The sequence below is a fragment of the Spodoptera frugiperda genome, chromosome 14, assembly GCF_023101765.2.
Source record: "Spodoptera frugiperda isolate SF20-4 chromosome 14, AGI-APGP_CSIRO_Sfru_2.0, whole genome shotgun sequence".
Classification (NCBI taxonomy): Eukaryota; Metazoa; Arthropoda; class Insecta; order Lepidoptera; family Noctuidae; genus Spodoptera; species Spodoptera frugiperda.
Window position 1 is genome coordinate 4,807,083 of NC_064225.1, and position 16,851 is coordinate 4,823,933.

General features: G+C 35.9%; 1 protein-coding gene across 2 annotated transcripts in view; it reads right to left on the reverse strand.

Moving 5' to 3' along the window:
- LOC118279247 (protein Wnt-1) overlaps positions 1 to 16,105 on the reverse strand; it is an 88,301-nt gene extending 72,196 nt beyond the window's left edge. The window contains exon 1 of one of the 2 annotated variants that reach the window (XM_050698254.1): positions 15,488 to 16,105. In XM_050698254.1, the coding sequence (XP_050554211.1) occupies positions 15,488 to 15,555 (68 nt within the window). In that variant the 5' untranslated portion in view covers positions 15,556 to 16,105. The remainder of the gene's footprint in view (positions 1 to 15,487) is intronic. The other variant, XM_050698255.1, reaches the window with a different exon arrangement.
- Between the last annotated feature and the right edge of the window lie 746 nt (positions 16,106 to 16,851).

Genomic DNA, 16,851 nt, shown 5'->3' on the forward strand with positions numbered 1-16,851 from the left:
TTTCGATAAAAGGTATTTCTAGATACGGCTTATCTGTGTAGTTTAGTAGTGGGGAATTATTATTTTGTCTTTTGTGGAGATAACATTTTAATGTTAGTGCTATTTAAAGAGAGTAAGGATAAAGGCAATAATAGAGAAATGTACTTACGTTTTATCGGTATGTTTGGTTTTGTTTTGCTTTTTTTAATGGCTGGTTAGTATTTTCTTTATTTAGTGTTATTTAAAGAGTTCTAGACATTCATACAGTTTATTCCATTCATCTTAATTTTATCTAAGGCACTTTAACTATTAAGATAAATTGATTCTGTAATGAATTATGATAACAATTTTTAAGTTCCTAAACTGACATGGTCACTAAATACTATCATTAGAACTTGAGACGGGATATTTACCATGTTTCTTAATATTATCGTAAACTCATAGAAATAAATAAACGCGGTAAATATCTATATTAAAAAAAACAACACTTTTTGTTTTTTAAACCAACCAGGTATATAGTATAAGACTAAACAACTAAAAAGACAAAACTACTCTGTATTCCGTTCTTCCTACCTTCAATAATATTGCACCAAAATGACGTCACCCCACTAAAATCACATCCAGTACGTCTATAGCCCGTCACCGTTATCTGCGTTTATTCATTGCAACAGAAGGCCAACCCCAGCATAATTTGGACAGCGTACACTAACGCGGTAACGCATGCAAATACAACCCCGGCCCGTGAAATATACGACCAATAAATAAACAGAAAGGGGTGAAATTAAATATTCATATACGGGTGATGGGTTCGATGTGACGCGCTGTGTCGATGTTTTGACTTTTTTTAGTTTGTTTTTGAGAAACGGTTTTTGTTTTTAGTTTTTTGTTGAAGTGTGTTAGATTGTTAAACATTTTTTATTAGGTTTCCGGATATTCTACGCAAGAAATTTAACCATTTGGAGACAATTTATTGGAACAATCTGACAACAATTATAATTCGGAGAACATAAATAAACTTGAGTCCAATACTTTGAGACATACACTCTGATAGATCTCACACTCAAGTATCTCAATATTAACGAAATTTTTAATACCCCTACGGTATCTTAAATGGAAACATCGAAAAAACCGCGCATAACAGTCAGATAAAATAATTTCTTCAAAAATAATTTCACTATCGATAACTTTACAAAATAAACTAGCCACATCACTATCACAGGCCAATATCGTAATAGGTAGACTAAAGAGTGAGGCGACTTGTATAACATCACCAAATTAGCCAAGCGATGTGCAATAGCCCTTAGGCTATGATAGGGTTGCCACTGTCCTGCGTAATAATATTAAAATGTAATATGACGTCATGTTGTGTTCAATAGATTTTAATAATTGAATAATGGATATGTTTTCAAAGTAATTGGAGTGTGCAGTTTCTTTGTTTAGGAAATTATAGACTGGTATATTTAAGGGCATTTTTAATGGTTTTTATTATTTGTCACTATTTTAAAACAGAAAATAAGTGATACTATGATTTTTTGGATAGATAAAAGTGAGATTAAGTAAATATATGATATTATAATATAATCATCAAAGAGTCAGTATCAGACTTTCTCGTTCTACTCCATTCAAAGGTACCGTACACTTTGGAACGAGTACCTAGCTTCACAGATTAGATTAGGATTAATTGAAATAAATTCTTTGACTTTGAATTTGAATATTTTTTTCTAGATTTATACATATAAGTAAACGAAAAATTTAAAAAAATCTTGTACCAATAAAAATTAAAAAATATTACAAGTAAATAAATATTGTCCTTAATTTATTTACCCGTACAACCCTACGTAGTACAAAATGCTTAGTGACGCCTTACAAATGATTGTATCTACAGAGTTTAGTTGATATATTACGCTCACAAATTGAATAGCACGCAATCTGGACGCGCGGTGTTGCACACATGGGCTTCTGCATTCCCCAGGGTAATACGATTTAGGATTTAATGTTGCGCGATTAAAATTTAAATTATTGATTCGATTTTCTTTTTGCAACTATGATTACAATAGCGGGATTTTTTTTAAATAGATTTTGAGTATCTCTGATTTTTTTAATATTATTAAGAAAGGTTAACAATCAAACTCAAATTATATATTGCATTGATGTGTAGATAAATAGATTTTACATTAACACATTAGTTTCAACATGATACCCGGTTAAGGAAAATAACTACTGAGATTATTTAATAACTCAGGGGCCATCACTCAAAAAAACTTAATAGCTGCCAAACATTATTTTTGTATATTGTTCCTAAATTAATGTATAGCGTATTTAAGGAACTTGCATCCCTGGTTACCCCTTCAAAAATATAAGGCGTAACATAACTAATAAATGATGTTCTTCATTTAAAACTCAAATATATTGTTATACCTACACAAGTACACAGTAAAGACTGGAATATCTTAAGGTCATGCGTGCTTTTCATTGCCCTCTTCAAACCAGACTTATAAAATTATAGAAATCTGTGCGAGAGTAGATAGTACAGGGCTTTCTCTGAGCCTCTTCTGTAAACACAATATTATAATGTAAAGATTAGGTTTACATACATTATAATATACATATGTATAAATAGCTAAGTAGTGGGAGAGCCATGCTTCGGCACGAATGGGCCGGCTCGACCGGAGTGATACCACGGTCTCACCGAAAACTGACGTGAAACAACGCTTGCGTTATGTTTCGTTGTGTAAATGAGATAACCAGAGGCCCAATTACTCCCTTCCCAATCCACGATTCCCCAACACCCCTTAAATTCTTAACCCCTAAAAGGCCGACCACGCACTTGCAACACCTCTGGCGTTTCGAGTATCGCGACGATTTCTGCCATCGAGTGATCCGTCTGCTCGTTTACCGGCTTATGCCATAAAAAAGTTCTCGTTCGAAATATAGAAAGAGTACTATTTATCGTATCCTTCTAAAGTTATAATTGTGAATGTTTCTGAGAATGTATGTTTGTTTGTTACTCTTTGACGAAAGCGCTACCGTACGGATTTAGATGATATTTAATACACAGTGATTTTGGTTTAGGAAACGCGGACAAAACCGCAGACAGAAGCTACTATTTTCATAGATAAAAACATCAGAAATCGAATACTTTTATTATAACAATCGAAATATTAGTTATCTAAAGTAATGAACTTTGGGGACAACTTGTCTGTCTCGTTTATTTACCAACCAGATAAATTAGACACTCATTTCTAGCCACGCTATATATATTTGTTGCATTGACCTTTACAAAGTCCTATGATAATTTTATGTACTATAAACTTATAATAGGTACAAAGAGGTTAATGCATTAGCAAAGTTTATCTCTAGGAAAAGTAATAAAATCTATTACAAATCACCATTAGCACAGCTTGATATTATTCTCTTAGATGATAACTGTTCTTTTATTGGATTGTCAATTGGATTCAAGAACCTATTAACTACATGAGACAAAACAATACGATTCTCTGTGACGCCTGCAGACTTTTTTTATAAGATAAGCCGGTAAACGAGCAGACGGATCACCTGATGGTAAGTAATTGCCGCCGCCTATGGACATCCGAAACACCAGAGTGCGTTGTCGGCCTTCTGAGGGGTTAGGAATTTTAGGATTGTTGAAGATTTGGGGATTGGGGTGATGGGTAATTGAGACTCCAATAACCTTGAGGAGATTGGGGAGAGGGGTAATTGGGCCTCCAGTAAAGTCACTCACACCACATGAAACATCGCATTTGACAAAGACACCTAGTCTTTGTAAGCGTTCTTTGATTAAAATTAGAACATTAAAAAAACAACCGAACTAATAATATTTTTCGCAAAAAAAAATTGGTAAAACAAAAAAACATTTAAATTCAATTCTATTTTCAAAAACAGTATTAAAATACTAGCCCTATATTTGTACACTTCCGACTTTTGGCTCCTAAGTTGGAACGGACGAGGGCTGCGCTTAAGCGGCTCCTGCCAAACCTCGGGGGCCAAATGCCTCCTGCCGAAGGTTGTACGCGGGGATCGTGCGGTCCATGGCCCTCTACGGCGCCCCTGTGTGGGCGCCGAACCTGATGCGGCGACCAGCTCGGGCGCTGCTCACGTCTCAGAGGGTCATGGCCATCCGGGTGATCCGAGGATATCGCACGATCTCCGGAGAGGCGGCAAACCTCCTTGCCGGATTACCGCCGTGGGATTTGGAGGCGAAGTTGAGGTGCGCGTCTTCAGTTTGGGCGCCAACGCGCGTCTCCGGGCAGAAACTCCGCTGCCACGCCAGATGAGTGCGTGGCGGGACGAGTTTCGACGCGATCTAATGGCGGAATGGCAGCAACGACTGTCGCAACCAAGGGCTGGGCTCGCTGTCATTGCAGCGGTAAGTCCCCTCTTTGAGGAGTGGCTAGAGAGGCGCCACGGCGTCCTTACCTACCGCCTGACGCAGGTGCTTACCGGACATGGGAGTTTCGGTAGGTTCCTGTTCCTTATTGGGCGGGAGGAAACGCCCGGGTGTCATCACTGTGAGGACCGCCCGGAGGACACGGTAGAACATACGGTGGCGGTGTGCCCTGCGTGGGCTGAGCACCGCCAAGTCCTCAGGGATGTGGTCGGCGACGGCGACCTCTCGCGCCCGGCACTGGTTCAGGCCATGGTGCGGAGCGAGAGGGACTGGGATGCCGTCTCCTCCTTCTGCGAAGCAGTCATGCTAGCTAAGGAGGAGGCGGGGCGCGTGAGAGAACAAACATCCTCACGCCCCAGCCGCCGCGAGAGACACTCCGGGCGTCGGGGATCGCGAGACGATCTCCGGCCACCGTAAGTGCGGGCCTGCGGACGGCGAGCAAGGGTAGTTCGCCGCCCGACCAGATCCAGACCCGTGCGTGCGGCGCGTCGCGTTCCGCGCGCGCCTCAAAGAGCCATCAGACCACCACTGATGGGGCCCAACAGGGCTGATGCCTGATCCGGAGCTGCGGACTACCTAGCGGGTTTACCGGGGCTCCGGCTCGAAAAGCAGGAGAAGGAACGGGGTGGTTTTTAGTCAGTAAGAGTCTGACACTCCCTCTCGCCTCGCCCAAGGCGAGAAAAGTCATTGGATGATTTTCCCCCTCAAAAAAAAAAAAAAAAAAAATCCCTACATTTCTCATCGCTATGTATACTTCTTACTATGCAAAAGGGTTGTTTGATCAAACATTGGTCCAACATTTACAATGCAACTTTAATTTTGTTATGTTGACAGCTTACCATGTTATCGTTGGTTACAATGTTGGCGGCCATTGTTACGTCTCGGCACATGTTTTATGTCAAATTACGTTCCAAATTTTAAAATAACTGTTTGACATTCGATATTTGAATTTGTAAAAAGAGTTTTAACACTAAAACGCTAGGGCGGTAGGATATTTTGAACAAAATTTTTGTTTGTAATAAGGGGACGTCCATTAATCACGTGAGACTCAATTAGGGGAGGGGGGGGTCGATAAAAATCACGAAACTTCACGAGGGGGGACGGGGGGCTTTATAAAATATCACGTGTATTAATTTTTTCACCTAACCCGGGTTTTTTAAACCTTAAAACGGGGTGTATAGGATTTGTCACTTCCCCATAAAAGAGTATAATAAATTATAATTACGCATTTCTTAACTTAAACCAATTTAGATGATATTTTTTAAGTACTTGTTACCTACAAAATGTTAACCCACTCATACTTATTTTCTGTATTAAAAAAATACACGTGATGTTGGTTGGGGATGGGGGTTAATCTAAAATCTCACCAGATATCACCAACGGGGAGGGGGGCCAAAAAATCGTTGAAAAAACCTCACGTGATTAATGGACGACCCCTAAGTAGCTGTTTTTCTCTTGTTTTTTAACCGTATAAAAATAAATAATCATAATAAAATGTTATTCTATTGAGTCTTAGATCAAGATCATAGTTGATCCAGGTGTATTGGGTATTGAGAGGTTTAACTTGAAGAGTTTATTGGATACCGTACATTAAAATCCAGCTCGTGTTTTTATTTAACTGATGCTAATAGATTTAATTTATTTCTATTTTTAATTTTACTACAAAAAATCATAATATGAAAGTCAAAATTAAAGTCAAATCATTTATTAGGTACCTTTGAAATGTCAACAATTAAAGAAATTAATAATAGTCGCGCTCTTTATCGTTTTAATTTACAAGCTTCCTAATCCTAATAAAGTATAGCTCAAATATCTTAAAATACATCGTCACAATACATATAGCACAGGCACTCATAAACTCTGTTTAGTTGCGCTTCAAAATTACCTACATACAAACATACATAGTCGTAGAGTTAGCTTGTATTAATAGTACCATTGTATATTACTACTAGTTACCGTTCAAATCATACTAAGCGCATAATATTTACACATTGTCTTTACTTTGTTTACAAACGGTGATAAACATAAGTAGTTAATAATCTAATTACATTATTGTATTGTGCATAGATGATTATTGTTTTGTTAATAATCTAGTTGCAAGGGCAAGTGTACCCGGAGCTGCGGACTACCTAGCGGGTTTACCGGGGTTCCGGCTCGAAAGGCAGGAGTAGGAACGGGGTGGTTTTTAGTCAGTAAGAGTCTGACACTCTCTCTCGCATCACCTAGACGAAAGATGTCATTGGATGACTTTCCCCCTCAAGGGGATCACAAAAAGGGGTTACCGGGACTCCGACTCAAAGCAGGAGTAAGAACTGAGTAGTTATTAGTCAATAAGAGTCTAACACTCTGTTTCTTCACCCAGGGCAGAAGAAAACATTGAATGATTTTTCCCTATCAAAAAAAAACAGCCTTATAAGTGTCATTAGATGACGTCATCTTATACTAATCCCCAAACTAGTACCACTTCAAGATATAACATCACTCGCAACACCAAACCTCAACATTTTAAAATCCCCAACATCAGACTTCACCCACAAATTAGTACAATACTCAACCAACCCTACATGATATTAAGTAAATAATTAGTCATAATAACGGGAGGTGGGTCCCGTAGTCCCGTCAGTCGCAATAGCATCATTGTAGGGTTAAAAGGGGATCTGCGGTTGATACGTCATAATGTAAATAATGGTTACTTTATTTGTTTGAAGGGTTGAAGGAAATGCGACGTAGGAGGTTAATATTTAAAGCGCATACGTGTGTCGTTGATACTGTTTTGTAGTTGCTTGGTTTATTCACCTCACTCATATGATCGCAAATGAACCAGCTGATTCTACTGATGCTAAAACAGCAATACAAAAATATGCAACGAATAGTAATATATGAAGTCTTCAAATTGAAAACTGTTGAAGGCAAATCCTCCGCTAACGTCGGTCACCGGTGAATACCACGGCGTTCAATGTGTTAATGAAGGGCCAAAGGCCAAGGGTTGGTTTTTAGTCAGTAAAAGTCTGACACCTCCGTCTCGCATCGCTCTAGGCGGGAGAAGGCATTGGATGATTTCCCTCCTTCAAAAAATGCTAATAGTCTTCCCTAAATCACGTCATCACTTTGACTAAGATTTCCCTTATAACTAGGGAGGCAATAAAATATGAAATCTACTTTGTAATACAAACATTTAATAACACGTTTAAATAAATAGCCAATGGGCAAGGCTAGTTGACATCTTAGACTATAACTTAGCTAAATAATTGCTATTTAAAAGGGACCTTTAATAAACTGGAGACAATATCACCTTTAGCTTGGCACACTGTTAATAAGTGTTTGCAGTAAGACAGCAGGTCAAGCTCCTCTAATATCCTTAGTAGATTTTCAATTTTATGGTTTTGTGATTAAGTCGAAAATGGGTTAAAGTTTTTTTTAAGTTTTGGTAGGTTGATGTGCTGTGCATGTAAACCCGCTTCCAGGTCATTGTGGTATAATTAACCCAAACTAAAATAGAGTCGAACTATTGGCATAAAGTCTGAAAAGATTTAATTAGAAGTTAAATTCAAAAGACTAGAAGAATTTCTGAATGGGTGTTAATTAGGTAATTATAAAACCAACTTATAAAGTTAATTGGATAACCAGAAAAGGTCATGTAGTCCGAGAGAAACCGTCTCAAATATCACAATAAAATCAACCCAAAGAAACCAATGTTCTCTTTGAGTTTAGTCAGACTAAAAACTTCAGACACAATCCCATCTGTAACTAATAAACTCCGTGCCTAATGACCTAAATCGTCTAACCCTAAAATTGTAGCACAAACACGCACACATACACACATAGAAAATTCAAATCCTAACAAAAAAAATAACCAATTCTTAGTAAAATGTTAGTTGCGGTCCGTTTGAAGTTAACGTCCCGTAACAACATGTGTGTGCGTCTGTCCTCGTGTTTATACTAAAATATTCCCATTTATACTATTATTAGAGCCGTACAGGATGTAAGTACTCTGTACCTATTGCCGTCCCAACTACCGTACGGGTATGAAAAACGGGAAAGGTGTGCAATTGTTTTTATTGAAATCGACGCAGGCGTTTTCGGGTTGAAGTTTTCGTTGACAGATTGAATCTGTATTTTTAATTTGTTTTCTTTTATTTAAACTTAGATATCTATTTTATTTCACCGTTTTTAATTGGTAGATATTATTTGCATATATTTTTAGGTTAAGGTTAATATTTTTTAAAGCAACATTTGAATAAAAACAACACGTCAAATGATTTGAAATTTCTGACTAATTTAATATTTATTTATCACAACACTTCAGAAGACACAAGTACGGAAGAATTTCATTATTAGAAATCTAATCAAAGTAATAGATACTCAAGTCTCTTAACTAGTAGCAGACAATTGTCCGATTAAACAGATACAATATCCATTTAAATTCTGTCTTTAAAATGACATTACCAAAAAAATACACGATTGGAACCAAAAATATTTGAAAAACAAGAGAAGTAACACTATTCTAAAACGTAAAATGCTTTATAAGGAACATTGCAATTTAGGATTATCCTTCTATTAACCAAATCAGAAAAACAAAACGCCATTTTTAAAAATACAATCCGATTTTGGCATTACGGAGGCGTATCACTGCCTAAACATATACCTATTTAAAAAAGATAAATTTCGAACTGCGAAATGGCATGTTCTTAATTTAAAATGTAAACCGCTTTGATTGGTGTTTAGACACTAAAACGGCTTACGTCCTGATACTCAAACTACAATATTAAAGTTCTTAAAAGTATTGCTGTTACATTTAATTCTCTTAAAAAGACAAAGACAGTATGAGAGGTAGTTAGAGCCAAGAAATGGAATTGTGTTTAAGGATATGGTCGTAAATTTAGTGTTGTTCTTTTAGTCTAATTGTGTAATTGTAATGTCTGTTCTATTTTAGACCTAATTCGGTTGACATAAATTAGTATTTAGAGCGTCTTGTGTTATTTACTATGTTTAATGTCAAATCTTATGTAGCTACAAATGTAATGTATTCCTTTTTAATACGTATTTAAGATTAAGTCAATAGGTAGTTAAGACGGATCATTGGACTTAACAAAAATAAAAGAAATACTCATATCAGAATGTTTTTACTTATTTTTTATAAAAAAACGTTGCTCTGCACTAGGATTATTCCTCTGAAGTCGTAGGCAGCGTTTACATTACGGCATGTACACCACAGTACACGATAACTTTTCACCATTTGTGGGATCACAGTCAAACGTTGTAATCCGTGCGGTGAATCGGACCCGCTACACGTACTGGGACACGGTAATCTAACCAGACTTCGTGTTAATACTGAGAAATTTGCGAAAAATCGAAAACACCCCAGTAATACTTTACCCGACCCAGGAATCGATCCCGATACTCTATGCTGCCAATCATACTTGCGACCACTCGACCAATGAAGCAGTCGTTTTTATGTCAGTCGGTATGTTTTTATTAACATAACATAACACATTGTAATTCCAAAACACCTATGTTTCACTATAGGTGTCGCTAGTTGTCGATATCAATGGCGTGTAGTATCAATCATCGATGTATCTGTCTGTATGTGGACAGCAATCTCGATTGTTTGTTAGAAAGCTCGTATTAGCAGTGGAGTGTAATGTTACCTGTAATTTCTCTAACCTTTGAAAGATAAAGGTAGGATGTAGGGAGTAGAATAAACATAATTAATTGGTCACTTAGAATACTGTACTTTACTTGAAGGACGGGGTAAATCATCCAATGCCTTCTCTCGCCCTGATTGAGGCTAGAACGAGTCAGATTCTTATCCTTATTCGCCTATCAGACTCTTATGCCTTGTTCGCACTACGCTAGTATTTTAGTCAAGTAGCGAGTATTTAGTAATCCTCTATCGCTTCGATTTTAGGACAAAGGAAGAATCAGTGTTACACTTCAGGGAAATTGAAAATCAGTTATCAATTTGCTACGCGACGTTCGCTGTGTGGTCACGCAAAATTACTCGTGAATATGAGCCCCTAGCATGGCTTGAAAATAGTCGAGTTTTCTCGACAAACAGTTACATTAGTAAGCTGTTAATGATATTAATAATTGAAATAGAAAAACGAGAAAAAAATCAAACAGGCTCAAAACTTAACTAACAAAAAGTGGATGATACATTAATTTTTATTATTTATTTATTTACAAATTATGAGAACCTCTGCTTACCCCGTCACGGAACATCAGCCATAACATTAAATATCAAGTCTCCCGTTAACATAACACCATAACTGGATCAGCAGTGTGGGTGCTGTGCCACCGCCACGTAACACGAATGATAAGTAGTTGTAATCTAGTTTAAATATGATCGAGCCTGTCAACATCAACATAACTGGCTCTTTTGGTTTAGTTTGGTACCAGTGAGGATAGTGAATGAGAGGTAATGAGTTCATTGGGATTGTAACATAGGTAAGTAACTCTAAAACCTTTAGAAAAACTTTAAATATGTATTAAGAAATCCCTATATCTATAAAAATAACAATTACTGTTCGTTAGTCCCGCTAAAACTCAAGAACGGCTATATCGATATGGCTAATTTTTGTCTTGAATTATATGTGGAAGTTCAAGTGAGGTTTAAAAGGTAAAAAAAAATGGACGCGGCACAAAGATTGCGGGGCCAGCTAATAAAGAATACATTTGTCATCGGCCATTTGATTTGGATGAATATGAGTTTAAAAGATAATTCCTAACCCCCAAAGGCCGGCAACGCACTATTAACGCCTCTGGTGTTTCAAGTATTGCTGCATTCTGCGGTTAAATTTTAGTTACGAGTAAATAGTTCAGAGCGACGGACTATACTATATAAAGCTGAGAAAGTACCCAACTTATAAAAAAATATAATAAAAATAAAAATTCCATCTCTATTTGACAAAGACATCAAACCATTAGACATTTGAAGTACTAAATAAAAACAAAGCAAATTAATGTAACTATAAAGTTTATTGCACACACTTAAAGTACCTATAAATATATTTGACAAAGCTCCTTAATAGAACATCGTGTGCATCTGAGATCAAACGGAGCTCTGTTTGTCGTATGCTACCCTAGTACTGTCAACTTTATTAGGTCCAATGATGGAGACGGATTTAGTTTCGTAAATGGTTAGTGTTTGTGTGTCGTTTGTTCTTTAACCGACTTCAAAAAAAGGAGGTTTTCAGTTTGGCTTGTATGTACATATGTTTCTATGTTTGTGCGCGATTATCTCGCGTTTGGGTGAACGGATTTTGATCCGGTGTGCAACATAGTATTTTTCAGACTTTAGAGAAAGTTTTAAGGTGTACTCCGAAATAAATAAATATATACAAACTCAACAATATACGTATCATTTAGTACAAATAGTATACTTAAGTATTTTTATTTAGGTACTACTTATTTTACTCGTTTCATCATTTAAGTAAAAGTTTTTAGACTAACATGGTCACTAACGTAACATAACGTAAGTTAACCTAAAGTTCATCCGTGATCAAGTTGCAAGTTGCAACAGTGCCGAAATATCGGAAACTCACAGAAATTAGTAAACATGGTAAATATCCCGTTTTAACTTCTAATGATATATAAGTAAAAGTTGCTATTATCACTGAATTTCTTCACTCCAATTACAGTATTTAATCCGAACAGTCCGCCATCAAATATACTCTCGCCTTGTCTCACATCGTAAGACATTAAACATCGCAATGACCAAATGCAATTACTTCTCACTTCAACATTAACGACTCACCAAGCAAAATATAATGCAGCTGTTTCTAAACTTAATTACATGTTTAGATTTTAAGACTTCGTAAATTACTTTAATCGTTACACTGCAAAACATATTCTAAACTGCTATCGATAAAGTATGTTTTTGATTTTACGAAACTTTCACAGTTATTGGTAAAGGATCTGGAATTGTGCTAAGCTGACCGGGGTATTACACGTTTATCTTAACACCTGATAATTTATTTATTTAAAGTAAGATAGTATAACATTACAGTCATCAAACCAAAGCGTTATACATTTCATATATTAAAATAAATTCGAGAAAAAATATGATCCTGATGTTATGCTATCGACGCCGTCCTTGGACACCCATAACACTAGAGGAGTTACAATTACAAGTGTATTGCCGGCTTTTTTGGGGGTAGATTGGGGGATTTGAAGCGAGAAGCGAGGATTAGGGCTCCGTTAACCACACTCATGGTGAAACTCTACGCCAACATCATTGCCGCCGGTTTTCAGGATTCTTGATAGAAATGGTGTTATATTTAAGGTTTGCCTCATTTTTATAGAATAGGGAACAGCGATCAGCGCCGCCCATGGACACCCGCAACACCAAGGAAAACTACTACACTCTCTGCCTACCCCTTCAAGGAACAAAGCATGTAATATTATATTATGTAAAAATAAATATCGACGTATAATTTAACACACAAATCTTGCATCGGAAGCATTGCAACACTAGTTGCAAACCAAATATATGTAGGTATAAAACCGACCGGTGCATTTGTAAATAAATCAAAGCTATGCACGTATGTATGTATGTTCATATAACCCAATAAATTATAATGCATTTGCAATAAATCATAAATGATTTTATGCCAATGTAAACTCCGTTACATAAATCCTGTTTTGTTTTGTTTTTCAACCATATGTCAAACAATGTTTGTTGGTTTCAGTTCAATGTGAAATGTAAACAATTGTTTTAAGTTAGGGATGGTACTATTTATGGAATGCTTTGTATATAGTTTTGGATATTAAACAAAACTGTTTTAGTGCTACCATATTTTGCTGTTCACGCAATAATATCTCGCCGTTAGTTTACTAAGGGTTCTGGCAGAAGGGTGCGAGTGCAGATTATGTTTTTAACACCTATTTAGACGTGTTTTGCTGGTGATCCGAATCTCATTTTTGGTAGCATTATCTAACCAGGAACATATTTCCCAACAATAAGTTTTAAGCTAACAAAATTACGAAATCTGATCAACGAAATTAATCCATCATAGAGACATCCATTTCGGTTGACAGTTATATAGCTTACAGACATAATGACGGTTTTTTTTGCCAATCAAGCAGGCGAATCACCCTATAAGCAATCAGCACCGCCTATAAACTTGCGCTAATTCTGAACCTTAAAATATTCTTCAACTAAAAATATTAACTAAGGCATATTCCAGAAGCATAGATTACATAGCGTAGGTGACTAATTTTTATTTTAATGTTCGTCTTGTAAATTATTTTTAAATATTAGCAACGTATTTTTATTTTCTTACGTTAAAAAAATACTTTCCAAGATATATTGATTTGAAATATCACGAGACATCATTTCTTACGTTTTATACGTAGAAATTATTTGCTCCCACTCCTAAACTTAGATTCGTTTTAAACTAAAATCTAAAAAAAAATATACCTTTATCTAATATATTTTCATTACCTAACAGACGGATTAAATAGATGTTTAATTTTCATACCGCCTCATCATCCCTATACACTATGTATGTTCCTATACCAAGAATTCATAGAACGGTGGAGCATATTATAACATCCTTAGTGCAACAATGCTTCTAATATCAACTATAATAGCTTTAGTATTAGTAGTGGTCACCCGTGCATTCCCACGGATACATCGAGATCATTATTTTGAAAATCTCTGTCTCCCATCATTAGAGGAAGATGGCAGGAAATGAATTAAGGGTGGCAATTGACCGTCACATTTATTTAATAGTTCGTAATGACTGCTAAGTTGTAGTCTACAGACTATAGGATTGGGTCAGGTAGAATTTTAATTGACTTGCTTCGGGTCCCATTCTTAAATACTACGGAGGTTTTTCGGTATTGGATAACATCTAATTTACAGCACGTACTGCCGCTATCAGAGACAATCAATGGTAAACTATTCTTACACTTAAACTATTCCTTAGTAATCATTTTGTTCCGAAAACAATTGCTAAGGACTGAGTTAAGTAACAATTAAATGACTCTGAGTACGGCAGTTAATCTAGAATTAAAGAAAATATACTAGAGAAAGAAAAGAGAATATGCTGTCGGCTTACTCACGTAATTGTTTGACGAGGAACTCGACTAGTTTCAAGCCATGCTAGATGCTTATGTTTAAAAAATTACGTGAGTAAGCCGATAACATAATAATTAATTTAGTATGTCTCACGAAAGATATAATAAAATTAAATAGAATTTGTTTCTGGAGATATATAGTTGAGGAGGCTAGAGTGGAGAGTGATATCTACATACTATTTTTTTCTTTGACCACGCGGCCGGGCCAAAGCCACGGGCGGAAAGGTGATGCATAACTATTGAGAATTTAATCATACTAAAATATTTTTTAGGACTTTAAATTACATTAAAATTAGGATTTATGCGTAACGATAGCAATAAAAAATAATTACTTATTGTCTGTTTTATAGTTCCATGTGTACTTATTTTACTAATATACGGAACTTTTTAGGACCTATTAACAAATCTCATTGCCTATTTGTCGTGTGTTGTTATGTGTAAGTCTTTTAGTTTAAATTATAGATAATAACGGATGTTCCTTTGTCGCTCACTTTTCAAGCTTTTTAGTGTGAATTGTAGATAGTTTAGGACACTGCGCGGCAATGCTTTTAAAAAAGTCACAAAAAAGTTTACTTCTCATTAAAGGTAGGACATAATTATAATTTCTTTATTAAATAGTAAGTAAATAATGTAATAGTCAATTTGAAGTAGTAAATACAGTTACAATTACAATTATATTATTGCACAGACCACTGTCTGCCTAAAACCGGTCACACATATAACAAAACTAATCTATTTTTTGTCCACCAAGATATCGGAACTATGCTAACTTTAGAAATAAAAACCTCATTCATTATGCGAACGGAAGCATTTACTTTTTTAGTTTCCTAATTTTAAAACAGTTTTTAGTCTCACCATTAATGGACTTTTTGCTTCGAAATGGTGATAAGATAGCACTAATTTAATCCTCTAAATAAAGGGGCGTGAAGAGCCGGCTTATAGTTAGAATATGGAACAATTATTAATGAACTCAGTTCTGTAAAAAAAAAAATAGTTTTTATTCGAAGGTGCACTTACCACCAGTTGCCCATTACAGCTTGTGCAAGAAGTAGCAAACAGCACAAAACTTTCCAAATGAGCTTCATAATGGCAAATAACTTTACGAAGTCACTTTACAAACATCCTAGTTAGTTAACACTAACAAAAGTTTAACTTTAAACACTTCACGTCAACACCGCTGAATTTCAAACAAAACCAAAACTTTAATTCTTAACCGCAAATCTCGAAAACCAAAACCACTAAACAAAACAAACCACAAAACTCAAATAACAATGTAATCACTGTAATGCGAACGAAAAAACCAAAAAAATAAATAAAACGAAAAAGAAATAAAAACTTTTTTTCTAAAAACAAAACTTTTGCGAAAGTTTACTTTTGCCGGCGCACTACTTATTTTTAAAAAACGAAACTGTCAATCAAGGATTCCATAGAGCGTTTATTAAAATACGAACAGTTTGAATGGAAAAATCGAAAAAAGATTTTGTGTGCAGTCGTTTACGTTTAGACGCGACGCGCTTGCGATCCGCGCGCAATGAAACACAAAACCAGACTGGCTTGCTTTAAGCCGTTTGTAAGTATTCCATAGGATTCTCAGCAAGGGGAAGGGTCGAATCGGAGGGCGTGTAGATGCAGTATAGTGCTGCACGAATTCATCCTTCCGAGCCCTTACTACGAGCCGCGTAAACTTTAAAGATCACAATGTCGGTTCTCCCGCGAAATGTCAACGTTCGTTTACGCAAAATCATCGTCGAGTTTTGTTGCGACAACCAGTAGTAAGATTGTGGTCGCTTGCAGAAAAATGTCCACGACCATCAATTGTGAGCTTATCTTCAACTCATGAGCTTAATACCTTGAGTTATTATCATTTTTCAAATTGATTTGCTGATCGAAAGATAGGATTTAAGTGCATAAATGCCAAACAAATTGTATTTATGGCTAAAATTATGTGAACTTTTTATTATAGATTTAAGTCACATATATTTTGGTTAAGCCTTTTATAGTGTTGTGTTTAATAGCTGATTGTCCTAGATAATATTTTCTATATAAATTAGAACTATAACACAAGTGAATTTGTAGTCTATTATAATAAGAATACAATCTCTTTACCTTTATTAATTGCATCCTTGAATAACTTTGCAAGAAGCATCTTCTAGTGCATTAGGCGAGTGGTGTGTCGCAAGGCACCATCCCAGGTCCACTCTCACTTAGAAAAACATTCACGTTCTCATCGATATAAACTGTTATCATTTATCCAGTAACGAGTATAATAAATATAAATAACAGATTAACATTTCACGCGACGCTAATTAGATATTGTAACCTAATTTGGATATCTTGGAAAGAGCGAAATACAAGTGTATCCAACTCTTTGGAGCTAAGTA